The 27,446-nt window shown below is 32.2% G+C and overlaps 1 protein-coding gene and 1 long non-coding RNA gene across 2 annotated transcripts; both read right to left on the minus strand.

Moving 5' to 3' along the window:
• Positions 1-6,080: 6,080 nt before the first annotated feature.
• LOC146926349 (uncharacterized) lies at positions 6,081-9,618 on the minus strand. The gene is made up of 2 exons (XR_015034098.1): positions 8,046-9,618; positions 6,081-6,958 (listed from the first exon to the last, which is right to left on the minus strand). It is a non-coding gene; the product is annotated as an uncharacterized LOC146926349 (long non-coding RNA).
• A 4,361-nt stretch (positions 9,619-13,979) lies between these two features.
• On the minus strand, positions 13,980-23,480 carry LOC146926350 (beta-glucosidase 13-like). The gene is made up of 14 exons (XM_085758718.1): positions 23,405-23,480; positions 20,724-20,785; positions 18,720-18,823; positions 17,700-17,766; positions 16,944-17,002; positions 16,657-16,732; positions 16,487-16,564; positions 16,309-16,396; positions 15,551-15,844; positions 15,215-15,456; positions 15,062-15,096; positions 14,891-14,990; positions 14,563-14,671; positions 13,980-14,446 (listed from the first exon to the last, which is right to left on the minus strand). Exons 1-14 carry the CDS (start codon positions 23,419-23,421, stop codon positions 14,263-14,265), a joined length of 1,515 nt encoding a protein of 504 aa, XP_085614844.1. The 5' UTR covers positions 23,422-23,480; the 3' UTR covers positions 13,980-14,262.
• Positions 23,481-27,446: the final 3,966 nt, after the last annotated feature.

Genomic DNA, 27,446 nt, shown 5'->3' on the forward strand with positions numbered 1-27,446 from the left:
TTGATCTTGATACCTGCTTACGTGTACGCACATGATGCGATGTCTGTGTGCCTAGCCTGTGTTACCATGCGCCTGTGACTTTGAAACCGTTAGATCTAGGATCTGATCCATCTGGATCAATCCTACGGTCTTTGTTACTTCTTTTGAAACTGGATCTTGTAGCATTGGGCCTGGACTTACTTTTCCTGCAGTTCTTCCGTTTCTTGCTTATCTCTTGCTATTTTTAACACTACTCCTTGCTATTTGCACACCTTCATGCTCAAAAACTTTGTTAAAAATTCCAATTAATTTTTCATGTGTCCTTGACTAGTTTCTTGACTTTCCTGTGATACTGTTATGTGTTGAATTTGGATAAAAAAATAAGTAGCATTTTTTTTTCAATTGTTTATTACATTTGTTGAATCTTGTGAAATTTTACGTGTTCTTGTGATCAAAAATTCTTTAAAAATTCCAAAGAAATTCATGAGTGTTTCTTGATAATTTTGTGACCTTTTAGTGTTATTTTTACATAATAAAAATTGGTAAAAGATAATGTGGTGATTCACTTACTATTTTTGTGTTGTTTTGTGCTAAAAAATGAATGAAAATTGGTTTGATTTTAATCCCAATTGCTTGGTGAATATTTGTGACCTATACCACTTGATTCTATAGAGTTTAGCCACTTTTTGTGTTTGACATTAATGCATGAGTATGAATCTTGATTAGTTACTTAGCTTACAAGTTAGTTGTTTAGTTAAATAATGCAAATATGTTTAAAGTTTGTTTTAAAATGCCAAGTAAATCATGTTGCCTTAATTCCCATTCCAAGATTTGATTCTAAACCTTTAAAGATGTATTGGGATGTGAGAATTATAGGTCACTTGGTTCTTGCATTCTATGAACAAATTTTAGTCATGTTTGCACTCATTTTGCCTCTATTTTGGTTTGTTTTCCATCCTTTATGTTATAGTGTCTTTCTTGCTTTATTTCTTTTGATATTGCCTTATGCTACTAACCATTTCATTTCATGTCTCATATTCATCATAAGCATCTACACTTCATCTTCCTCTCCATCTTATTTCTTGCACTTTAAGTTTCAATTTCATGCAAAATTAGAATGTAAGGATTTAGGATTTCTTGTAATATTTTACTTTCATGTCATTTTAATTCTTGCAAGACCATAGAATGTATCTAGGCCAATGATGTAAAGGACAATGGACTCTAATAATGTACACCGACACAAGCACCGACACATGCACACACCTCACATTTAGATATAGCTAGAATATGCATGTTTAGATGTATGTTTAGGATTGTATGTTTAGATGAATGTTTAGGCTTTATACTTAGAAAAACCAATTTTCCAAAGAAACATGAACAAACTTCACTCAATCCATTTTCTAAATAAACCTTGGGGTCCAAAACCCCATTGAATTTTCCTTTTATTTTCTTAATCAAAATTTCAATGAACTTTAATCAAACTTTGACTTCCTTTCCAAAATCACTAATCCAACCTCACAATTTCATAAAGCTCATGCCTTTAAGGCCTCTCAATCTCCATTCTTCAAACTCCAATTTTCAAACTTAAAATCAACCAACAAAAACAAAAACATTTTTGAGAGAGAACTACGGTGGATTTGATCCCTTAATCGGGTACGTAGGCAAGGAACAAAATTCCTTCAATTCAACTAAAATAAAAATCCAAAAACATTCTTCTCCCTCCAATTCTTCACTTAGAATACTTTTAGGTTTAAATAAACACTTTCAAAATAGCATTTAAAAATAGAGCGCGCGCGTAGAAATTAAAGACGGTTCCTATAGGATACTATAGTCGTTATGGGTGCCTAACACCTTCCCGTAGCGAAAACAACTCCCGAACCTCGATTCTCAAGGGTTTTGCTTACTTTTTCCCTTCCCAAGAAAAAATAAGATATCACCGGTTAAAAAGGTTCAAACGTAATCAATGTTTGACACCCGAAAACCAAGATAAAACATATAATCATCCACATCTTAGCATAAATAAATCTATGCTTAACTATCTAGTTCTCGATAACTATACCGAGGCTCTAGTTTCTTCCCTTTCTTAATATATCACTACCCAGACATATTGCATATCATATCACTCTTACGTTTCATTTATGAACAAACATTGTTATTGATTTGCCATGCCTTTCCCTTGATTAAAACCTTGTTTGGAATTATGCTTTAGGCACTTGGAATTGAGGGGTTCTTATTTCATTAAAAGATTGCAAGAAACGGTTCTTGAACGACATTTCTGGACCACCGGAACATTTCGGAACATTTTCAAAAAGTGCTGTCTAAAGTTGGGAACTTTTCAGAACATTTTCAAAAAAGTGCTGTCTAAAGCTGTTCTGAGGTTGTTCGCTTAAGCGAACGCTAAGCGAACCCTAAGCGAACCTGTAAGCGAACAGCTCTGGCGGTTCTGCCATTCCTTCGCTTAAGCGAACGTACGTTCGCTTAAGCGAACATTCATCAGTCCAGACCTGCAGAATTCGTATTTTTGACACAAAATCCTCAATTCAAGTGTTCTAATGCATTCTAATCATCCAAAACATGATAAAAACAGCTTATATCATGTGCATGGCATCAATTAACAATATTTGAGCGTAAATGGTACAAAGGGGTTCTAAAACCCTAATTTTCATAAACTAATATAACTTAGCAAAATTCATGTTTTCTCACAAGAATTGCACAACCCAAAGGTAGGATAAACTATCTAAGAACTCACCTAACATAATCCTTAAGATTCCTCAAGCCTCAAGCTTCCCAAAGACCAAACCCTAGCTTATGAATCCAAGCTTTAATCCATTCTCTTGGTTGTTTCTTGCTCTAGAAGTTGCCATGATCCATACTTGATCACTAGTTCCATGTATTTGGAAGCTTTGATGGAGAAAGATTGGGGGAAAGGGGCGATGGTTTACGGAGAAGGGAGAGCAAAACTCTTTTCTCTAACCTAGAGAGAGAAAGAAGATGGAAAATGAGCTATTTTGGGGCCAAACCCATATAAATATCCTTTTTGCGTGCAATTACCAATATGCTCTTGCCTTAAGCGTGTTAAATACGACACTGATGCTTATCTCGTAATAAGCTGACAACACGTAATAAAATTTCTCCCTTATACTTACTTTCCATGAACTTTCGTCCTCTGGCACGATTGACTGGTAATATTCCGATACTGACAGGCGGGATATTACAAACATTGCTACCAACCCTAATCATGACATCAATTTCTATATGCAAATTAGAACCTCAATTCTTTCGAAGTACAATTATCAAGCGTTCATCTTATCAACTTTCTAATAATAACAACATCGATTCCTGAATCTTTTATCACAGTGTTCACCACTAGCAAAGCACAAATACAATATGAAAATAGCACTTTAAATAACTAAAAAGATTACAAACTGCAACAGAATTTGTTGCTGATGTATGTCCATTGTGGAAATTTTATTTAAATACCAAACGATGTCGGAATTACACCAACAAACACTTTTTGGAAAGTTTAGGATCTCCCCTTTATAAGTATAATTTTTGTTTTGGGGTTTAATTATCTAATTTGTACAGTTTAACTAAAGAACTAGTCTTGCCAAAAAAAAAAAAACTACAGAACTAGTGTAGGTGCAGAAACATGACAGTAATTTTTATCCAACTTGCAACCCCGATTACTTGTACTCTACTTGGTGTAATTCAACATTTCTTGAGTCTATTATTTAGGTAATTTTGTCTTCTTTATAATGGTTTAAGTTTCACTTGCAAATGATCTTTATAACAAAAGTAATGAGCAAAATACTAACAGGGTGTCCAATTACGGATTTGCTTGTACCCTCTTTTCATTCTTTCTTTCACTTGCGCTCACATGATTATACTCCTAAATTTCTTAGTCCAACACATAAATTAGAATTAATTCAAACTATAATTTTACACTATCTGAAAACTGAAGTAAAAGTAGAGTCTAGTTAAGCAATTACATGAATCCCAACACCATTAATAAATAGCCTGGATTTGGTCTCAATAAAAGTGCAAGATAAAATAAGCAATGACACAACAAAAACAAAATTACTTGTCATTGAGCACAAAAGTCATCAATTTCCCCATACTTAGTATATCCATTTATTGTTTTTGTTTGAGTAAACTAAATCAAGGACCTAAATATACATAGTGGGCGATGGTTATAAAATTGGCAACTAGTCTACTTAAATGAAAATTGTATAGTACAAGAAGGTAAGACAAAATTGTTACTATAAATTCTAGATTAATAAATGTAAAGCATTCAAAATGCAACAATACACAAGGGTAACAACACTGACAAATTGAAAACCATTGAGTCATTAACATCCTATATTAATAAAAATCAATTCTAACAATTTAAAACATTGTGGAATCATTTTAACTTTCAATACTTCTATCTTCGAACTCGACACTTGATGAGTCAATAATTACTGATTTTAATTTTATTTCCTTTTTAGAGCTATTTTACTTCAATTGCAAGATATTTTATTTCAGGAACAAATATTTGAAAGATTGAGTCTTGGAGCAAAAGAAAGGAGATTTGGAGTTGATTTATGCCAAAAATATTAAGATCTTATACAAAAATATCATGTGCACAAATTTTGAAGATCCTTCACCAAAATATGAGCATAAGCGCGCCCCTTATTGTCCTTTTGCTGCTTTTGCTTCTTCGACAAGCTGCCTATTTTAGTATTTCTGACCTAGAGCCCATGGTTTCTTGTGCAACACTTTAATGATTTCTTTCTTAGGGCTCTAGTCAATGTTAAACTATAAATAGAGCAGCCATCTAGCTTGTATAATCATCTTTTGTTCTTGGAAATAATAAGTGACAATTGTTTCTTTGAATAAAAGTTTACCTTTATTTTATTGTTATTTTATGTTCTTCTTCTTCTTCTCTATGTCTGCAATGAACATGAGTGAGTAGACTCTTTTTTGTCTTGGGATTGTTGGATGAGTCTAATGACCTAATCCTAATCAAACCAAGCCTCAAACCCTAATTTTATGTAAATCTATTTTCTAATCTATTTCACCGTTCTTATAATCAATAACAAATATTAATCGATAGATCGAAAGATGAAGTTTAATAATTGTTATTGATTCATCACAAATATTAAGCGATTGATCGAAAGATGAAGTTTTAATATTGGAACAAGTGAATTTAGACAAGGATTGCGAAACATGAAAATAGTCTAGCAAACCTTGAGACAATAAAGTTTCGAGCTTCAATTCAATGGCAATCAACCATAAAAATAGGTGTGGTTGCTAGAGAAACACACTCACTGAAACCGAAAGGAGATGTGATAGGCTAAAGAGAAACTTGTCTTTAGAAAATAGGTCCAACATAAAGTTCTAGGTTTAGGGTTTGGTTTGTGAAAGATTTGTCACCATGACGAACCAATAATCACAAGGCGCTTTTTATTACTCCCTCCGTTTCAAAATGAGTGTCGTTTTAGCCAATTGCACGCATATTAAGTAATGGAATAAAGTAGTCAAATGTCATAGCAATTTTACTAAAATAACCTTACTTTATAAGAATAAGACAAACTTAAAGTTGTATTGAAAATTGTGTGAGAGAGAAATGTTGGAGTATTTATTGAGGTTAAAGTTGGAAGAAAAAAATTAAAGTTGTATTGGAAATGTAAAGTGACATTCATTTTGAAACAAATTTTTTTGTCTAAAGCGACACTCATTTTAAAACGGAGGGATTATTATTTTCTAAACCGTTAAAAATCTCAACTTTTCTATTGAACATTCTTCTAATCATTCATAGAAGTTAATTGAATTCAACAACTCCCTATCGGAACGATACTCTTTATTACTACATCAGTAAACCATGCACTTGCGGATTTACTACATCAACACTACAAAATAGCAAGTTGAAGAAAGGATAAAAAAAAACCACATAAAGAAAATTTGTAAGCAACTGCGTTTGAAAGTTTCACTAATTTGCTTCAATTTGACTCCAACTTTAATTTATACTTGTTTTAGACCTTACTTAATCATATCATCTCATAATTATTTCTAAGCAATACAAATTACAAAGTACAGAATAATTAGGCTAAAAAAATAAGTGCTTACAAATTTTAGAACTGCTATTAAAGTATATGTTGTTTAGCCAAAACCTGTTTCTAACAAAACTAATTGCTGACTCATGTATCTAAAGTCGGGTTGATCCAAATAATCAAGATAGGAAAATTACTTGATTAACGGTGGCAGACAACTTTCATGACTACATGCTGACATCTGTGGACTTGGAGAAACAAAGCTATTTTTGAAGAAGGATTTCAAAGACCAGATAACCCAACTTATGTCATCTAAAATTTCATTAAGGCCATTGAAGAAGTTGCTCAAGATCATTTGTAGAAAAATCCTCATCATAAGGAAATTGTGTATATTGGCTGGAAAAGACCATTGGATGGTTGGGTGAAACTTAATTGTGATGGAGCATGCAAAGGTAATGGTGAGCTTGCAGGTTGTGGCAGGCTCCTCCGACAATCTGATGGCACGTGGATCAAGGGTTTTAGCCGCAAAATTGGAGCTTGTGATGCTTTGCATGCTGAGATGTGGGGTCTTTATCTGTGGCTGGATATGGCTTGGAGAGAGGGTATATCTCACTTGATTGTTGAGAGTGACTCAAAGATTCTTATTGATATGGTTACTAACAATTGTAAGATCAATGGAACCATTCCTTCTTTGGTTCAGCGTATTCAAGAGATCCTTCGGAGGGAATGGCACACAAGTTATTCACACTTGGCGTGAAGGCAACAGATGTGCTGATTGGCTAGCCAATTTTAGCTTATCTTTGAATTCTTGGAATCTGGTAGCTTTGGAGTCTCCTCCTAATGAGCTTCAAAACCTCATGTTTGATGATATTTCTGGAGTGTGCATGCCTAGAAATATGCGAATAGCTCCTTAGTTTTTTGTTTCCTTCTTTTGGGCCTTTGGCCCTCTTTTGTACCAAAAAAAAAAGGAAAATTACTTGATTAACGGTGATACAGAAAAACCATATGAATGGCATAATAAATTTCATGTTTTCGAAAGTTTCACACACAGATCACACAATAAATATATGAATATGTATCAACTTCATTTCACAGACACATAGAAAATAGTCCGCAAATTAATTATCTATAACATTTTTGTACATATGCATACATATACATGTATACTTGATAGTAAATACAATACTTTTACACATTGAAAATACATAACGTAGTACAGTAAAGGTACACAAAATTTTAGAACATTCACAATGGTATAACAACAATTTGATCCTCTCTACTTCCGAAACAAAGATAAAATTTCATTTGACTAAGACTTTCACGAGTGTCTTTTCCAAATTATTGATTTATTTTTAATTTTAAGAAGCAAACGTTCTAAGGTATAGGTTTAACTAACAAGCTGTTGCATTTTAAAAATAGGACATCAAATGTCTTCTAACCTGTGATAAGTTTTTTTTCTCTATCAAAATTCAGTGAAAACAGATAATTAGTGTTCAATTTGTAGAAAATTGTGTCTAGTTTCCAACAAATTAATTTTACAATTCAAGCTGGGTTATAAAGAATTAGTTATAGAAAAATACTGCACATATGTTATACAAATTGTGTGTGGACAACTACTTACCTATTTTCTGATTTTTATTTATTCTCTTACAAGTGCAAAACTTCACTAATTCACTAACAAACATGTTCAATACAAAGTAATCGAAAATACCATTAACTTTCAATAGTCTCAAAAAAAAAACTTCAAGTCGGTTGCATCATCAATCTGTTGGGAAATAACAGGGCTGAAGAAGAAGAAATTAATAAACAACAACACAATCACAACACAATAATATAACGTGGAAAACCTTCTAATACCGAAGGAAAAACCACGGGACAAACTCCAAAAATATTCCACTATATTAAAGAATATTACAATATTCTTTCCACTCTCTTACACACTCAAGAGATACAATATAGTGTTTCCTGTGAGACCCACTCCTATTCTAATGCTATTATTTTATAGCACCAAGGAGTTATAGAGATGATACCTACCCGGTGTATTTTTCCCACACTCTCTGGATTTACTCAACACTCTATTTTTCCTCTCACACACTTCTACACACAACACACAGCATAAGCTTTTATTTTTCTTTAGCTTCTGCTTTCCCTTTGTGTTGTTGTACTTTCCTTCAATTCATTCCTCTATTTATAGAGAAAGAGGTACCTAACAAAACAAAGCTGCAAGCAAGTTGCAAAACTCACATGCACAGAAAATTGCTTTGCACCGAAAGCCTATATACATAGACTCACTATTTCATGCACAGCAAAACAAAACTTTTTTGTTTTCTTTTGGCTGGAAATCACCCACCACTTGGTGTGGGGCCAACAATTCTCCCCCTCCAGCCAAAATGAGATATCATCGCAATTCATTTACTTGCGATCCATGCCGATCAACTCGGCACAAAGTTGAAGCTCTTTCATCCACACACACATATACTTGTATCGCTGTTGCTGCACTCAACGGAACCCACCGCCTGAACACCCTTGGTCAGGAGGACTTTCGACACAAATCAGTGTGAATCTTTTCCAACATAAATTGTTGTTCTTCCGCTTTCCTGCTCCCCCTTCTATTGTCTATACTGACAATCATACTCCACCATAAAGAATATACTTCACTTGAAACTGAACCATTCCAAGAATTTCTACACGTCGAAACCTTGCTGAAAGATTATGGTGCAACTCCCATGTTGGCTTCCAGGAAGTTCTTCAGCCATCGACATATCTCACCACACACCCTGCATCAATGTCAACCAATGCCCGTGTGTTGTTCTGAATCCGCTAGCAATAACCTGTCCTTTTTCATGGTATAGCGGAAATACCATAAGGACACATTTTATCTTCTAGATAAGATCACCATCATCTCCCGAAACAAGGGAGATATTACTAGCACTTGCCTCAGAGTCTTTTTCAGAAACTGCTCCACCTGGACAATTTCTCTTTAAATGCCCAGACTTTCCACACTTGTGTAATCCTGATTGTATCCGCACATTCTTGACTTGTACTTTACACAATCCAAAGTTGATTCTTCCATCAAACTTCTCTATGTCAAACTTCATTGCATTTGAATAAGACATAGCAGTTGCACAGTACCACCCTTCTTCAGCACCTTCACAATATCACACTTCTTTTCTGATGTGGAAGATCAGACAATGCTGCAACCACATAGCATACTAAGAATTGTGATATCTCACGGTACCGAAGCTCTGATACCACTGTTGGGAAATAACAGGGCTGAAGAAAAAATAATAATAATCAACAACACAATCACACCACAAGAATATAACGTGGAAAACCTTCTAATACCGAAGGAAAAACCACGGGACAAACTCCGAAAATATTCCACTATATTAAAGAATATTACAATATTCTTTCCACTCTCTTACACACTCAAGAGATACAATATAGTGTTTCCTATGAGACTCACTCCTATTCTAATGCTATTATTTTATAGCACCAAGGAGTTATAGAGATGATACCCACCCGGTGTATTTTTCCCAACCTCTCTGGATTTACTCAACACTCTATTTTTCCTCTCACACACTTCTACACACAACACACAGCATAAGCTTTTATCTTTAGCTTCTGCTTTCCCTTTGTGTTGATGTACTTTCCTTCAATTCATTCCTCTATTTATAGGGAAAGAGGTACCTAACAAAACAAAGTTGCAAGCAAGTTGCAAAACTCACATGCACAGAAAATTGCTTTGCACCGAAAGCCTATATACATAAACTCACTATTTCATGCATAGTGTCATACCCCAATTTTTGACCTAAGACATCACTAACACGTGTCCTTTAACCCCGATCAGTCTCAGCCTTTTCACTAAAAATTCGGCAGAGAGTTATTTTAAAATATCTCATATTTGGTTCCGAGTCGAGCCCTCTTCTCTCAATTGTCATTTTTTTATTTATTTAATTTTTAGTTTCCATCAATTAACTTTAATTTTTTTTTTTTTAATCTTTATCTTTACCTCATTTTGTTTTTTATTTTGAATCTATTATTATTATTATTATTATTATTATTATTATTATTATTATTATTATTATTATTATTATTATTATTATTATTTATTTTTATATCTATATCCAAAATTTTGTCCAAAAAATATCCAATCCAGCCTGTCACGTTAAACCCAAGCCAAGGCAATTTTGGTGATGCTTCCCTCTATAAATATAACACCTGAAACCAGCAAAAGGACACACACAAAAATCCAAGGAAGAATTTTCCAGGAACGAAAATATCCAAAGAACAATTTTTCCAGACAACACACAAATTTCTAGCAAGAACCAAAAACACAGATTCATACAAAACTCACGCACACCACACCTTACAAACTGCATCAACATCAATCACCAGTGTAACAGCCCGGTGGGCCCCTCTCAATTGGTAGTGGGAATGCATTGAAGTAGTACTTATCCCCAGGTACTAGGTTCGATTCCCACGGGAGGCAAAAACACTAGTATGGTGAGGGGGCTAGTGATTAAGCTTGTGAGTAACAGTGCAGTGCGGGGGGTGCAGTGCCTTGCCTTGCGAGGGTCCCACCGGGCTGTTACAATAAAAAGGCGCCTTTTTTTGTAACAGCCCAGGTGGGTCCCGCACCTATTAGTGGGGCCATCCCACTACCCCGGCACTGTCACTCACAAGCTTAATCACTACCCCCCTCCTCTAGTAGTGTTTTTGCCTCCCGTGGGAATCGAACCTAGTACCTGGGGATAAGTACTACTTCAATGCATTCCCACTACCAATTGAGCTACTAGCTCAATTGGTAGTGGGAATGCATTGAAGTAGTACTTATCCCCAGGTACTAGGTTCGATTCCCACGGGAGGCAAAAACACTACTAGAGGAGGGGGGGTAGTGATTAAGCTTGTGAGTGACAGTGCCGGGGTAGTGGGACGGCCCCACTAATAGGTGCGGGACCCACCTGGGCTGTTACAACCAGTACCAAAACCGATTCAAACAAAGTTTCATACAAACAAATCCAACACAATCTAGTCGATCCAAACAAATCCAACCAACACAACCAAATCGACCACTACAACAACCGCTGAGATCGAATCGAACCAGATCCAAAAAAAAAAACACAAGAAAAGGTAGTTATTTCTAACCTAGATCTAGGTTAAACCATTTTGTAAATACAATTTTTAAGTTAAAAATCGGAAAGAGGGAGAGAAAAGAAGTAGAAATGACAAAAAAAATAAAAAAAAAATAGGTGTTTGGAGCGGCGGCGCCGCCGTCAACGACGGCTAACCGCAGCGTCGGAATACCAGCCGGCCGCCCTCCCATTCGCTGGAGGAGATGAGAAAGGGAAGTAGAGAGAAGAGAGCTTCTCTCTCTAAAAGAAGGTAGAGAGAGGATTTTGTGTTAAAATGAAGAGAAAAAACCGACCTCCCCCTATATATATTCATTGAACCGGTTCGTTTCCCTTGAACCGAACCGGTCTAAGCCCAACGCCTTTCTGTCTCAAGGCCCAATCTTCATTCATTTTAATTTCTGCACCCCCCTTTAACTGCTTACACCCCCCTGCTTTCTATTTTCATTTTTTTTCATGCATTTGTAGTTTTTTCTAGCATTTTATTTTTATTACTCATGCATTTTTATTTTATTTTTGCATTACATTCTGTTGTCCACTATTATCGTACGCATATTTAAATTTTGTCATTAAATACACACCTCAATCCAGAGTACTCTGGTCCTAAATTAACTGTTAATATTATATTATTCTCCAGAACAATCTGGTCCTTGTTTAATTAAATTAATCCAGAGCGCTCTGGTCCTAAATCAACTGTTAATATTATATTTCTGTTTATATAATCATTCTCCAGAATATTCTGGTCCGTGTTAAAATAACCTCATATTTCAGCTTAACATTATTTTTTCTCATTATGCTTATATAATTTTCATATCATTATTCAAAACAACAAAAACATGCAAATATATCAAAATCACAAAAATATTTTCATAAACAAACCTTGATCTTAAATCAAGTAACCGTTCATTTTATTTCCTTTCTTAATCAAATCATCAATCAATTTAATTCTACTTTGAGTCATCTTTCTTTCAATATAAAGTTACCAACAAATTCCAATTTGCCATTTGGCTTTTCATTTTAAAACATTTTTTCAAAAACTATTAAAAAACACAAAAACAAATCAAACGTCAATTTCTACCCCGAACTACGAGGTTTTGATCCCTCACGGGTACGTAGGCAAAGGACACACGTCCTTCCAAATCAATAAAAATGTAGATAAATTAGGTCTCTATTTTCTTTTATCATTTCAAATTCCATTTTTTAAAGCAAGCAAGTTTATAGCACAAAAGTTAAATAAAATCAAGAGGTTCTCGTAGAGTACTACGAATATTTAGGGTGCTTAACACCTTCCCTAAATATAACCAACCCCCGAACCCTTAATCCCTAAAAATGTGGTATTTGAACATTTTTCCACTTTCTTTTGAAAAAAATTAAATGTTCAGTCGTGAAATCCAAAGTGGGTCAAACGTCAATCAAATGGCATTCGACCGTCCGAAAAATGACGCGACACACAGCAAAACAAAACTTTTTTGTTTTCTTTTGGCTGGAAATCATCCACCACTTGGTGTGGGGCCAGCACAATCATACATAAATAAGAATGAAATTAAAGCAAATTGAAAACTTATACTTATGCATGAATTTTCAATTTATTTTAAGCAAACTAACATTGAATCTAATCTTACAACAAAGAACATGGAGAGATTAGTGAAAATATGTCAATATCTCCTAAGTGAATCAATGGGCAATGGAATAGCAATAGCACATTGCAACATTCGAAATGATAACGCATGCGATATGGTTCTATTCTTCGCAACAAAACATTCATGATTGAAGGTTAATAAAAAATGTATTTATTATACATTTACGGCCTATTTGTACTACTTATCATAGTTCACTTTATTGCATTCTAGTCACTCATAAGGGTCAAAATACACGAGAATAAGGTCACTCTAACTCAACTAGTTTTCTACACATGGTCTCGAGTAGGAATCTCACATGCCCTTTCAAAATCTTGAATTTTTTTTTTTATAATTATATACTTTCCCTTGGCAGTTCATTTCTTTTGACAAAGTTCTAAAATACCAAGTAATCATCTTGAGTCAATTATCTTCCTCACTCTTATTCATTTAATACTCTACTCAACCACGTAACATAGCATAAAACAAAGGTAACACAATATAAGCACATAAACCTATGCCACCTCTTTTTTTTCTATTTCGAACCCAACCAAACTATTTTGAATTGAACCGAACTGTTCCAGTTCAGTTCCAGAACTGTTAGTAATGGTTCAAATTTTTTTTAATTTAATTCGATTCAGTTTAGTAGTTCGGTTCAGTTTTTTGGTTTTTTGCACATCCCTATCTTCTCATGATCAATAAATATTTGTTTATGAAACAAATCTAAATTAATTATTACAAAACATAACATGATTAAGAATGTACGCATTTGTAACACATATAGATAATTGTTAATTAAGAAAACAAATTCCAGATTTTTATTAAAAAACAACAAATCCAAGACTTTTTTTTGACAAAAATAAATTATATTCATTCACTTAAATTGATAGAGTACATTGATACAATGCAAATTCGTTAAAAACAAAAATGATGAATTTGCAAACAAACTCACATCATCCATGTTAATAGCATAAAATGACAAAGTACAAAAGCCTACACATATGACTATATTAAAGTCTCCGAAATACCCATGTCTCCGGATCTGCAACGTGGAGGACGTCAAAATCATTGATTGAATCTGCATTGGATCGAAACTGATATGACAATCTAAACTAAACCAAGACCTGAGCGAAACAAGAAAGGCAAACAGCGCCACACAAAGACGACAAACACACTCACGTCGCACTAAGACGACTAAATCACAAAATAAAAGAACGAAATAAATGTGAAAATCACTTATTTTATTAAAAAAGGAAAGAGAAAAACGAGATACATGGGGTGATTTTGGATCAAAAAATGACCTTAAATCACCCCTCTTTATTGGTGAAGAAGAAGAAGAAAGTAGAGTTTTGCTGACGGCTTACAAGAAAGAAATGAAAAAGAGAGACTAGAGTACACTTGTGTTGAAAACACAAAAAACAACAACAACAAATTCAAGATTAAAGTTTCTCGTAGTTAATGACAAAGCTCACGCAGTATTATTGGTGGTCATGATGACATGCATCAACCAATAATTCTATTATGTTCAAGAAACTTCCTAAACCACCGGGCAGAGAGCTTAGGGTGTCTTCTAAGATCATTGTCATAATCAACAAAGTTAATTCCAAAACGCACAGTGTATCCGTCATTCCATTCAAAGTTGTCCAAAAGGGACCATGCAAAGTATCCTTTTACATTCACACCTTGCCTTCACACAAAAAACCAAAAAACAACAATATAGTCAAAATTAAATGCATAAAACTAAAAAATTAGAGTGCAAAAATAATATAATTGATTCTGATTTAAGTAAATAGAGGGTGCTACCTCATTGCAGATAAAAGATAATATAGATGACGATAAAAGTAATCAATTCTGTTAGTATCCATGAGCGCCTCTTCGAGTGATAGTGTTGGATCATTGACTTCATTCATACCTATGATTTAAATTTATTAGAATTTTCAAATTTTAGTTTATTAGACACTGAAAAAAGGAGAATGAAATACACTGTGAGAGAATATTAGAAGTATTTGCTCTTTTTAATGACAATTAGTAGATTTAATATATAAAATGATTGATATATACATAATATATTTTCTTAAATTTTATGTTAGAAGTAAATAAAAAAAATAAAAGAATGTATTATAAATATTACCATTTTCTGTTATGATAATCGTAGGATTGTTATACTTTTCCTTTGTGTACAACAGTAGGTCCCGAATCCCCTTTGGACAAACATATAGCCAAGTTGCAGCCTGCACATATTGTTTAGTTGTTATTCATCAATCAAATAAGATGTAACAATAATCTTAAGAGTCTTACTCACCCATGCTCCAATGTATGTCCCATCTTTATTCTTATCTGTCATGAATCATACCAGAAAACAATTTATGTCAAACAAGGAATCATAGCACACGTTGATTTTTCTATTAATGATGTATGCCATCTTCATTAGGAGTGGTAAGAAAGGTGTTCTTACCTGTTAAAGTCACATTAACAGTATTGAAAACACTATTGACACCGTCAGCGCCGCCTGATCCAGACTGTATAGGAATTGGTTTCGTTGCATTGGCAGCATACATGCTGGTGTAGTAATTGATTCCAATAAAATCATATGACCCAATAAGACTCTTAGATTGCTCTGCAGTGAACGTTGGTAAATCTGGCACATAAGACACCAAGCTTGCTGGATACTTTCCTGTTGTTAGCGGCTGTATAAACCTGTAAACAGATAAAAAAGATTTCAAATTATACGGTCCCAATTTTGTCGTGATCCATGGTTGTTGTAGAAACGGTCAAAAAGTATAGTGGTTACCATCCAAACATGAAATCAAGGGCGTCTTCGGCAGCTTTTAGATCTAATGGGTCAGTTGAGTATGGTTTAAACCAGTGAGAGTTTAATCCAATGCCTATTATACCATTTTGAGCCTGATATGTGGTTTTATACAATTCGAAAACAGCTGCATGAGCAAGAAGTTGGTTGTGTGTGGCCTGGTACCAATCTGATGTATTCAAAGTGTAAGAGAATGGCTCATTAAAAGTAACCCAATGCTTTACTCTGTCTCCAAATTCCTTGAAGCATATATCCACGAAGTCCTTAAAATCATCTCTGCATATTGAAATTAAACAATCAACTATATGAATAAAAAAAAAATGTCATAATGCTCTATCCTCAATTTATTATTTCTTGAATGAAAATTTTGTTGATGTATAATTCATATTCTAATGTTAGTTAGTTGTGGATAAATCAACTATGTTGTTGGTTGGTTGGTTAGTTAGTAACTAACTAGTTAGTTAGTTGGTTAGTGACTTGTAGAGCAAGTAACTCAATTTAGCATATAATAAGTACTTGTTTTGTATTCAGTTGATATATCACATACATATATATCACTCATATCTATCACATTTAATAATACAGAGTTTCATCGTCCTTTGTAGTTTTCTCTCTAAAGTGTGAGTGTATGGAGATCATTCTAATTGCAGAACAGAACGTTCTGAAGTATCCAAAACATTCTAATATTTCTCTCAATTTTGTATGTGCATTTTCTATCAAATTTGTGTCATGATACTTACAAAATATTCGTGCTGACAAAGCCTCCATACTCATCTTGTAGGGCCTGGGGAAGATCCCAATGAAAAAGGGTCACATATGGTATTTGACCTGGATCAATAATTCCATCAATTTGTATTATTATGAATATGAACATCATGAATATGATATACTAATAAAGTATGGATTATTATGCATTACCATTAGCAAGTAGCTCATTGATCAGGTTGTTGTAAAATATGATTCCTGCTTGGTTTACACCGCCACTTAGTTTTCCTTCTGCATATTTGTTAGAGTTTGTTAATGCATATGGAAGATACAACTAGTTGAAACTCATTAATGATGTAACCAAATTTAACATTTTCTATTACTTGGCAATATCCTTGGCCAAGATATGGAGAATCTGTATGCATCTGTATTCATATTCTTCATGATTTGAACATCTTCCTATTAAGATGTAAAAATGGTTAACACATATACTAGAAGAAAAAAAATAGAGATTCATAAAGTAAAATCTATACATCTTTTTTTACATTGTCAATCTATTATTACCTTTTGATCACTAAAATTATTTGATTTTTTTAAGGACTAAAATGATTTGATCTACAATTACAATTTGTATCAATTAATCTGAAATGATATATCACATTAGAGGTACCTTATAACGATGATAGTGATCAATAGCTACATCTGCATTCTTTCCATCCTTTACCATCCCTGTATGCAGTTACACCAATTACTACATTAGAAGAAAAATATGATTCCACCCATTAGCCACATGGAGTGGCATTAGAGTTATCAAATTAATTATATATATTTGTCGTTGTTTTTGTTTCTTTTCTTCAATATCTAACAGGAAATAACTACAACAAAAGAAATCTATTAGAATTCTAGTACAAAAACTTGTGTTGTCATTAATATTATTTTTTTTACACTATCGGTAGAAATTGTGTGTTAAGCATGTCTTACATCTTACTGTACAAACATGAAGTCCTATGACTTGTCTATATATCTTGAGACTTATTTACATTCATTAAAACATATAAATCATCTGAAAGTTTGGTAACAAATTAAAGTCTCATTTCTTGTTCATGTAGACTGATTATAATTGGGGGTATGAGTAGTTGAATAGGGTTGACCAAATAGATAAAAAAAAATTGAAGGTCTTGGGTTTAACTCTGAACGAGTCCAGAGTTTCCACCACGACACCGTCCAAATCACACCACTACAACCATGATAAACCACCATGCAAACCAACACCACCGTTGAACCACCTGGGAACCACCACTACCTACCAATTAGGTGTGGTCATGATTTGTAAGGCGCTTGTGGCCGATCCACTATCTAGGTTTTTGGCTAGATAGTATCAATAAAACTATAATTATCGAAGAAATATATATATGTATATATGTACCTGGTGTATGGGCAAATATATCCCATGTACCCTTTCCTCTTCCATCTTCACTTACAGCACCTTCATACTACATTATCAACACAAAATTATACCGTTGACAGATTAACCTCCAATTCTTAAGATTCAATAATATAACTCATACTAATCAATACTCCATAATATAAATCAGATACATCATTTATTCAATAAATCAGTGAAATGAATCTTTTCTTATATTTTAGACCGGAAGAAGTATTACTTTCTCTAAATTTTTGGACTTTCAAGCATTTATTTTAGAGAAATTTTTGTGTGAACTCTCACCCAACACATCATTCTTACATCTGTCCAATTAAAACATGACACATGTCATTAAACTAAAAGAATATATAATTTTTATTTAAGAAATTGAAACTGGGTGCATTTACTTACTCTCTCTTTGGCCATGGTTCATTATGTCTCTAACAATGGTGAAACTTAAATTGAACTATGTTTTACAATTTTTGTCCAAATCCTTCTTTTATGCCCTTTCTGCTATTTCAAGTGTTGTACCTCCTCTTACGAGGAAATCAAAATTGAACAATTTCACAATTTGAGTCTATTTATCAATTTAAGTAAACAATTGAGAAAAAAATAAATTCAAAGCAAAAACTGAAAAGTTTTCTTGTAGTGATTCACAGGACATATCCTTCCGGAAAGAATGATATGTTGGGTGAGAGTTCATCTAAGAATTTCTCTTTATGTAATACTCCCTCCGTTTCAAAATATAAGCAAAATTCACTTTTTAGGTTCATTCATTTAATGATGTATGTGGTCCATATTATGAACCATATATATACATCATTAAATGAATGAACTTAAAAAGTGAATTTTGCTTATATTTTGAAACGGAGGGAGTACATGTTTTTTCTTTTGCCAATCTTATAGCATTAGGAATTAAACATAATTTTTTTGGTGCACGACCGTTACAAAAAGCAAAAGCATACGCAATGACTATGCATATTTCCACATGCATAGTAACATACACAATGTTACAAAACGTACCTGGTAATTGGAGGAGCCAGTACCAAAAACAAAACCTTCCGGAAAACTGCTCCGGTTTAGCTCAAAACTGTCAGCATAAATAGAGGCAATAACAGGTTCCGCCCCTAAAATAAACATTAATGAAATTATTAAGAGAAAAAAGAAATTATAATGTTAATAATAAAAAATTATTGTCATTTTTAATTAAGTTTTATTGTTCTTGGTTTTGTCAATGTTGATAACTTTTTAAGATTCACGTGAGTTCTTTTCTTAAAATAAAAAACGATGAATCATTTGAAACTTTTAAAAACATTTGCAAAAGAGTTCAGAATGAAAAAGATGCAAAAATCATCTTAGTAATAAGTGAACATGGAGAAGAATTTGAAAATGAACCTTCAAGGTTTTTTTTTTTTTATGAGAATGACATCTCTCATAATTTTTTCCATCCAAGAACTCCTCGATAGAATGGGGTTGTCGAAAGAAAAAATAGAACATTGGAAGAAATGGATAGAAACCATTTAAATGAAGAAAAAAAAATTGGGCTAAGCAGCAGCGAAGCTAGCAAAAAATTTGCACAGGAGCCAACTATAAATAAAAGAATAAAATATTTTAAAACCAACATAGTAAACTTAAGGATAAAATACTTCTTTAGGTTTAGCCTCTAAATAAAATTTATTCAATTTTTGTCTCAATTTTTTAAAATTTACATAAAAAAGTTTTTTTAGTCTTGGATTTAATCTCTATAACAAAAATTAAACAAAATCTTAGTAAATTAATTTAAAAATCGCAAGTGTTGTAGATATTAAAAACAAAATAATATGAAAATTAGCTAATACATAAAAATTAACTTTGAGCATCAACAAATGATAAAAATTGACAATAACTATTTTAAAAAGTTGGACAAAAATATGTTTCAAGAAGCCAATTTTATCTATAATTGATTGTTTACAAAATAAAATGATAATGTCCTCTCCAATGTAAACAGATAGATTATTTGCAAGAGACTTATTGCCCATTTAATATGTTTATGACTATTTTCTTGATAATTTTAATTGTTAAAAAAGTTTTCTCTATAGTTGTTATTGCGATTGGAAATACCTGACAATTACAACTAAATCTATCAATCATGTAGTAAATTTTTACTTTATTATTTATGCTAATTTTCGACAACTGAACTTGTTTGGGGTAGCTCAATGTTTATTATTTGATGTAGCTAGATATAAATACATACCAACTAATTCAAAACTAATATATTTGTTGGGGTAGCCAAGGCTACCCCTTGTATATGAAGGGCTACGCCCCTGGGGCTAAGGACATAATCACTTCAGGGTGAGAAGAACATCAGGGTGAAACTGGACATCCCGACTAGGTCGGCACCCCAAGAAACTCCCTTCGTCTGCCATTCACTCATAAGAGGAGGGGTGGGGGTGGACGTGTCAAACCAAAACCCTCTTAAAAAGGCCAAAATAAAGAAAACAAATAATGGAAGAAAAAAGTTACAGAAAACGAACAAGTTGATAATCCAAATCGGTCCCTAAAGAAATCCTCTTGTTCGCTTTTTGTAACTTTTTTTCTCCCCCTTTCTTTGTTTTCTTTATTTTTGCCTTTTTAAGAGGGTTCTAATAAAAAGAGGCAATGAATCCTACAAAACGGTATCGTGAACAATGTTACCATGATTAGTTACTTTGTCCACACAACCATGACCTTTCCTCGAAAACAAGAATGAAACAATAGATTCATCCATAAACATCAAATGTGGTCGATGAGTATCACATTGATTCTTGAACGCAATTCTAGATTATGAATTGCTCATTCACCTAATGTTACAATATAGAAACTTCATTGAGAAGAATTTGAAGGTGGACCCTTAGAAAACTCCATTGAAGAGAATTTTGGTCTAACAATTTAATCTCTAACATTGCTAAAATAAAAACTTTTAGTCATATATTCCAAAAAGCAAAAATATATTTAAGGCAAATCAAAATTACTCAACATGAAATACAAATACAAATAATTATATATCACCTGATTGCACCGTACTTGACGATATTTCCGAATGTGGTCTCTTTCTCTTTGAAGGGGGTGGTCTGTTGAAAGCTCCAAATTAGGCATTTTAAATAGTTATGGAAGACATTTTTAATAAAATAACGTTATAAAGTTGAGGATTATACTTGCTTGATCACAACATCACATGATTTTATTGAGGCACATATATAGATGGGAAAATGTAAAATTGAAACACTTAAATAATATGTTATTTTAAATAAATAAATAAAGGTTTAATTATTTTTTAGGTTTCTAAATTATTTGGAAATTATAAATAGATTTTTAAATTAAAAAAGTTTGTAATCAAATCCTTAAACTAATTTTTTTTCTTGCAATTAGATCAATTTGTTAGACTCTTAGTCAACATGTAATAAAAGAGCATAATTGCAAAAAATGTATTCTTAAATTCAATTTTGACTGAAATTGAAGTTTAACTCGCTATTTTGAAATTCGGAATTTTAGCCTCACTGTTTTATAATTTTTAGGATTTTTTGACCCCTAAAATCCTGAAAAAATATATTATAGGGGGAAAAATCTTGAAAATATATAATACAGTGGGGCTAAAATTTGGATTTCAAAATAGGGTGTTAAAATCTAATTTCAATCAAAATAAGAGCGTCAAAACTAAATTTAAGCCAAAAAATATAATAGTTCAAGGACATGATTGTATTTTTTTTTAGTATATGGACCTATTTAAAAATCCTCAAGTAGTTTAAGGACCTACAATGCGATATATATATATATATATATATATATATATATATATATATATATATATATATATATATATATATATATATATTAATGTTTATAAATGTAATTATCTAATTATCTGCAAAAGGAGAGAGCTGAGAGAGGGGAGCGAGATATGAAAAAGAGAATGCGAGATAAAAGAGATGATATATAGATAGAAGAGAGAATATATGAAAGGGGGAGAAGAGAGAGAATCAACTTTAGAGAGGATGGGAGAGGGAGAGAGAAGAGATGAAATGAGAGGGAGAGTTTGGAAAAGAATATTTATTTTGCATCTCTCTCTTGTTTATCTCCCACTCAAAGGGAGAAGAAATATGGTAGAAAGAGGAGAGTTGAAAAAAGAGAAAGGATAGAAGATAGGAGAGAGACATACTCAACGAATTTCCCCCTATCTTTATCTCTTTCACTGTATTTTTTCATCTATATCCACTATCTCATCTCATTCTCTCTTTCCTATCTCTCTTTAATCCCTGGTACATCTTTTTTCTATATCTTTTTTCTCTATTTCCCTTTATTATATATCTCTATCATATTTTGTCTTACTCTGATATGGTGATAGATGATAGAACTATGCATAATAAATAGAGCAATGCTATATCTCTAGAAAAATAACATCAAGAATTCTTCAAGAATAAAGAGTAGCCAATCACAATGCACTATTTGCCACAATTCAAGGAGGTGTGGCTGAAAAATAGGAAGTGGACAAATAAATCATCCAATTAAAATTTGCCAACTGTGTCTTGAAAAATTCTTGAAGCTATTTTTCTTGAGAAGTAGCATTTTCCTAATAAATAATATGTCTAACTAACAAAAGTGTAATTGATGAACCTAATTACAAAAAATATTGTAGTTTAGGGACTTGATTACAAACTTTTTTTTTTTGTTTAGGGATAAAATATTTCAAGGATCTATAAAATAATTAAACGCCATAATCAAATGATAAGTATTTTTATGTATGTGTGCTTAAATATAATATAATTTATTTGTGGTTGTGCCCATACAATTAATTCTCCATAATGTCGTTTGGGAGGTCTATATAAAACAAACGCTAATTTTAAGGGGTTGTCTAATATATACCCAAACCAACGGTGGATCATCATATTTTTAATAAATTTTAATAAAATAATATAAAAATGGAAAACTTCCATCTTTGGATCATTTTTAAAAGGTCCATGTTAAACACATCTTTAATGTTACTATTAACTTTAAAAGTAAAAGATAAAATAAAACAAAATATTTTATCATATTTTGTCTCCTTATCATGTGCACCACACGGACCCTAAAAATAATGGAAAATAATAAATTATAGAAAATATGTTAATCCAGTATATTCTCAACACGGTTCTTAAATTATAGAAATATATACTAATGATTAGTATGTTTATTTCTACAGTTTTAGATTAAATTGACGAGAGAATGATTAGTATGTTTATTTCTACAGTTTTAGATTAAATTGACGAGAGGATGATAGTTTAAAAACCAAATTGATGGTTAAATAATGAAAAATGTGCTTGTTGTCAAGATCAACATGAATTAAGGATTCTACTTGAGTGACATTAATTTTAGTGGCATAGGTAGGTAGCTGACCAACCCATGTCCTAAAACAATCGATTGTACAAAAACCCAAACCGAGAAAGAGCATAAAATAGAGAAATATTCCAAGCAAAATTACTGTAACCGTGGTCACTTAAGAACTGAAAACAACATCATATTAAGAAAAATAAAAAATTTATGAGAGTAAGATGCAAGACGAAACCAGCAATGAAAATCACCAACTCTATACATAATAACATTCAAGATAGAACTTCACAAAAATCGACTTCACAAAAAAAAGAGTTGAATTTTAAAGTCTCCAATATTAAAAAGAGTTGATATCGACTAATATTTACAAAGGTGCAAAACTATACCTGATCACATTCCTCATTGTTTGGGACTGCCGTGGGATATCTACGAAATATAACTAAGGATTCGAAATCAATTGTTGCTTGTTTAAGTGCATGTATTCGGGTATATATAGGAGAGGAAATAATATGGATGGAGGCTAAATTGATTCTTAGAAACACAACCACCTATTTACCTACCACTGGAGAGAGAGAAAGTAAGAATGGAAAGAGAAAGATAAGATAGAAAATAGAGATTGAAGATAAAAATGTGTATTACTGTTAAACGAGCGTTGAAATATTAAAATTGCACTTTTTTTGTTTTGGTAGTGGCCGGGGTTTGAACATCGGAGACCTTGCATATTTTATGCATTGTTCATACCAACTGAGCTAATCTCACGATGACATATTAAAATTGCACTTAATAAACAAGTAAGAATTTGTAAATGAGTAAATAGGTAATTACTCCCTGAAATTGTAAGTTTTATCAATTACCCTCCTGAAATTAACAAAACTTCAATTACCCCCTGAATTTGCACAATGTTAATCAATTTACCTCATCCGTCAAATTTTCCTGTTAGTCAGCATGACATTTTGCAAATACACCATGAAGTTTTGCACTTATGTGCAAAATGCCCCCCCGAACTTGAAAATTTATATTTTGTTTTTCTTATCCTTAAAAGTGATTGCATTATCATTGAATTGTGGATCATATTAGCCAAGTTTTGACGGTATACAACCATATATTTTCCTTGAAACGATCAAACATTAACCATGCATTAGAGCATAATGATGGAAAGTCAACATAGCAAAGTACAACCACACCTGTCAGATGAAAAACTAATGCATTGCATATATAATGAAGCATATTAATGGCATATGATTGACGTAACCAAGATGTCAAAATATATGGCTTTGTTATTGCTAATTTTAACCACACTAAAAAATTTCACTTCCTTTATATTGTGAGCACTAGACACTCTACATCAACACACTTCTCTCACTTTCAAGAAAAAATACATAAACTTGTTACTTCTCTCACTTTATAAAAGATCTTGAAGAAATTATGGTCTTCTTTCCCTGTTAGGATTCAAAGGAATAATAATAATATTATATTATGTATATTTCATTATGTTTTTTTTAAGAGAATAAAAAAAATAATAGCAAGCATCTTTGAGCAACTTTTCAAATTCCAAAGATGGCTTCTGCTAGTGGTCAAGCAACTGGATCCTATAAAGGTAAGGAGGTCCCACCCGTGGCTGCTGTTGAAGCTCTCCCATTGAAGAACAATCAAACCTAAGGTACTAACAGAAGAATTTGACGGATGGAGTAAATTGATTAACGTTGTGCAATTTTAGGGGGGTAATTGAAGTTTTGTTAATTTCATGGGGTAATTGACGAAACTTACAATTTCAAAGGGTAATTGCATATTTACTCATTTGTAAATGGAGAATGTCGTTTAGAAAGAGATACACACGAAAAAGGCTGTGAGTCCTACAATTGAATGAGTCCTACCATTATTTTCTTTTGGTGGTGGTCGAGCGCTAAGTTCACGAGGTAAAATTAAGAGATTTTGTTTTTAAAGGATAAAATTAAAAGAATCTCAACTCTTGATAAACACTAGTATTTTTATTTTATTCATTTTGGACAAGAACATGTGATTTGTTTTTTTTTTATGGGTAGTGTTAACTTGTGCCCTTAGGACACATGTTAAGAAAACTAAAAGAAGAAATATTCTATAAAAGTTTGTGCATTTAATTGATTAACAAGATAAAGATTAAATGATATGCACACATTCCAATAATTTATTTCCATATTTAAATCATTAACTTGTGCTTTGAGGGCACAAGTTAACATTTCCCTTTTTTTTATTATCAGTAAACAAATTTGGTATCTCGAGGTTTATAGATGTGTAAAAATAATTTTGATATCACGGAGTTCATTCAAGTTGTGCATATTTTAATGTTAATATGGATCGAGTATCTTATTTTTTATTAATTTACGAAGGTTAGAAACTGTGCACATTCAATTATACTATTATGGACAAGAGCACATGTTAGTTGGCTATACATTATGAAGGAGTCAATGGTGTATATATTAGTATTAAATTTTTCAAAAGGTCTTCCATCTATTAATCTTACGTTACGTATTTTTTTTAGGGTTAATTATATTTTTGGTCCCTACAAAATTGTGACCTTGTAAGTTTAGTCCTTACTTAATTTTAATAGCATTTTTAATCCCTACAAAAAATTTCTGCACTCAATATTAGTCCTTACTCAATTCAAATTTGTTTAATTTATGCTTAAACTCTTAAGTTTTTCAACAATTTTTTACAGGCGTGTTAAGAACGTTATTAAAAGGTCCTCCGGAAAAAATATCACAAAAATTTGATTTCTACGTCCATATTTTTGTTACTTATATCTTAAACTTTTGTCGTTTTAAAAAATTCATATTTAATTTATTTCATGTTAAAAAATTATAGATTTTAGTAAATGAACCTTTCATAGTGTTCTAAACTTGTATAAAAAGAATCGTTAAAAACTTTAAGAGTTTAAGGATAATTAAACAAAATTTATTTTAGCAGGGACTAAAATTATAAGTAATTTTTTTTTTTGTAGGGATTAAAAATGCTATTAAAATTAAGTAAGGACTAAACTTACAAGATCGCAATTTTGTAGGGACCAAAAACATAATTAACCATTTTTTTAATCTTTCATACAGATGGCAATACGTTGTGTGATATGACTTCAATTATTCAACTACCATGGTATATACATGATTTGCACATGTTCGACGTCTGATTATCAGTGTTTTTGATAAACAAGCGTTAGTTTTAATTTTATTACTTGTAAGATCAAATTAGAAATTATAAAATATATTGTGCAGGAGTTTCGCAGAAAATGTTTGAGTGTTCATAGTGTTCTTGAGTTTTAACATGAAAATGACGAAGATAACTACCTTGTTCAACAATATTAAAAAGGTTTTTGGAATCAAAAGGAAGCAAAAACTTTAAAGACGAAAGTAAAGAAATTTAAAGATCTTGACCAAAAAACAAAAAAGAAATTAAAAGAAAATGATGTGCATTGCATAAATGAAATTGGTATACCGTATCACACATACATCGTCTTGTTAATCTTTTCTCATGACAACTTTGATAGTTCGAGCAAAAAGAATTACGTATTTGATTTGTGACCTTCATTTTCTATAAAAAAAAAAATTACAATATATATAATAAGAAATAACTGAAACTAACGGTCCTAAACTACAAGTATTCGACAAATTCAACATGCCTCCACGTGTCTTCAACCTCTAACTTTGCCTCTTCGTAAACAATTTGAATCTTCTTTATCGAAAGCTGGATGATTTCGAGTATGCCTTGACTCTATAATCTGCTGAATGCATTCATTTATAGACAAACCAAAAAATGAAGTTTTAGGCTCGACTAAAAAGTTTTCCAATCGAAAGACCATGCTAACAAATTGCCCTCTAAAAATGTCTTTTTCGACCGAATCATGGATGAAAGAGAAGAGTGCTATTTTTGAAAACTTTTCCATGTTTCCAATAAAATATATGATGTCACGGTCATCATGGCATTTATTCAAACTGTCCTTTTCAATCTAAAAACCATTATGGCACCACAAGTTTCTAGTTTATTATAAAAAATAAAAAAATAAAAAAAACTGGACAACCATGAACCATGGTGAAGGAACAGACACACAGTTACTAATTAGTAATAGTAATTTGTGTTAAACAAAGAAGATGAATCATTTAATTGCAAAGAGAGAAAAAAAAACTAAAATTACCATAACACCCTTAAGTTTAATGGCTTTTAAAAGTAAAAGTGTAGGTTTTTGTTCCAAATATAAAAGGCATACATTGTTAATATACACCTTATATTATATTATATATATATATATATATATATATATACACATATACATATACATACACCGAGGAGAGATCAATTTACATCGAGGTAATGTTACACCGTTTAATATCATTCTATTCGATGCATATTCTTCAAATTTGACCGTTGGATTGTAAGTTTATATCACATAAATTATTCACA

This window comes from Medicago sativa, chromosome 4 (assembly GCF_051527215.1).
Source record: "Medicago sativa cultivar Bolivia chromosome 4, Bolivia_mono, whole genome shotgun sequence".
Taxonomy (NCBI): domain Eukaryota; kingdom Viridiplantae; phylum Streptophyta; class Magnoliopsida; order Fabales; family Fabaceae; genus Medicago; species Medicago sativa.